The sequence below is a fragment of the Carlito syrichta genome, unplaced genomic scaffold (genome assembly GCF_000164805.1).
Source record: "Carlito syrichta isolate Samal-C Ts95f unplaced genomic scaffold, Tarsius_syrichta-2.0.1 Scaffold303678, whole genome shotgun sequence".
NCBI classification, from domain to species: Eukaryota; Metazoa; Chordata; class Mammalia; order Primates; family Tarsiidae; genus Carlito; species Carlito syrichta.
In genome coordinates this window covers 266,518-268,098 of record NW_007247774.1, presented here as the reverse complement: position 1 = coordinate 268,098, position 1,581 = coordinate 266,518, and the positions used below count along the sequence as shown (strand labels likewise).

General features: G+C 46.0%; 1 protein-coding gene across 1 annotated transcript in view; it reads right to left on the bottom strand.

Moving 5' to 3' along the window:
• Positions 1-521: 521 nt before the first annotated feature.
• SNRNP200 (small nuclear ribonucleoprotein U5 subunit 200) overlaps positions 522-1,581 on the bottom strand; it is a 35,667-nt gene continuing 34,607 nt past the window's right edge. Inside the window, exons 44-45 of the mRNA XM_008059030.1 lie at positions 1,047-1,139; positions 522-946 (exon numbers count right to left, since the gene is read on the bottom strand). Of these exons, the coding sequence (XP_008057221.1) occupies positions 803-946; positions 1,047-1,139 (237 nt within the window). The 3' untranslated portion in view covers positions 522-802. The remainder of the gene's footprint in view (positions 947-1,046; positions 1,140-1,581) is intronic.

Genomic DNA, 1,581 nt, shown 5'->3' with positions numbered 1-1,581 from the left:
CAAAGCGTGGGATTACAGGCTGAGCCACCAATCCCGGCTTGAATCATCTTTCAATTTTATATACTCTTATTCCTAAAGAACAGCAGAAGACAAACCTGAAGATCTGGACTAGAAAAATGTTTACCAAGATTTACTGGGTTATATCCAGCTGGTACATTTTCATCCCCCTTCTGGTGCCTCTTCGGAGGGGACATCAGAATTTGAGAATACAGATCTTGAGGAACCTCCAACCTGTGATGAATTCACCGAGGTCCAGTGTTGGCTCCTGCAGTAGCGCTGTTGTGTTGGTACTACTGGGAAGGGGGGTGGGGGGACAAGGTCATGAGCCTGACTGAAGCTGTCCACCAATGTTCCCTCCTCCAGACGGACTGAAATGGCTACAGGTGACAGCACAACTAAAGAGCAGGATTGTCCTCCAGAAGTATTCGTTATAAGCTAGTGGCTAAAGAATCAAATCTTTTTGGCCAAGTCCTTAGGTTGGAAAAAGAAAATTTTTAATTTGAAATCACTGCAAAGACAAATGGTTTCTTCAAGTTATTTTATTAGAATGTCTGACACAAAAGGAACTAGCAGAACATGCCTAAAAATGCTGTCTACAGCCTATATGTGACATGACGCCTGTAGACATTGGTTCCAGAGTTCGGACTGCTAGGTGGCAAAAGGGAAAACGTTAGTGAAGATGGGACAACAGCAGCCTGACCAGCCAGCCCTCAGGCCAAAAACCCAGTTCTCCATAACCAAGATCCCTACAACTGCACACACAGGCTTAGCTGTCCTAACCCAAGAGTAAATGCCTTGGGCCTCAATCTGAGTCACTGTCAGTCTCAGCTTCTTTCACATCCACACTGAATTTATACTCTTGGTCACATCCCATGTAGGCGTCACTCATGAAGTACAGAGTGTAGTTGTGGGCACCAGTGGCTGGGGCCACAAAGTCCAGCTTCACCTAGAGAAAGCAGGCAGAAATCAGGTCAACCACAGACACAGAAAGAATTCTCACCCTGCCCCACCTCCAGCACAGATGCTGGGCCAGTGGACGCATTTACCTTGGCCTTCTGCTGCAAGGTCAGTCTCTTGATAGAGATGAGGCTATTGGACTTGGCGTCTCCAATCACCACCCACCAGCCCTCTTCACGTTTCTGTAGTGACCAAAAACCAAGAATTTCAGCATGTAAAACTTGATGGCCACAGGCAACTATGAAAATGGTTACAAGAGCAAGGATAACAAAAACTCAACAGAAGGCTTTCCAAAGTTCTTCCAAAATACAATGATACAACTAGGATTTTGATATTGTTAAAAGGTATCTCATATTGACTTTATTTTTTTGAATCAGAGTCTCACTCTGCTGTGCAGGCTTTTTTTGAGTCAGAGTTTCACTATGCTACGTAGGCTGGAGTGCAATGGCACGATTTCAGCCATCACAGCCTTGACCTGCTGGGCTCAGGTGATCCTTCTGCTTCAGCCTTCCACATAACAGAACCACAGGTGTGCACCATGCCCAGCTAATTTCTTAAAAAATGTATTGTAGAAGCCGGGCTCGGTGGCTCAGCCTGTAATCCCACGCCTGTGGGAGGCTGAGG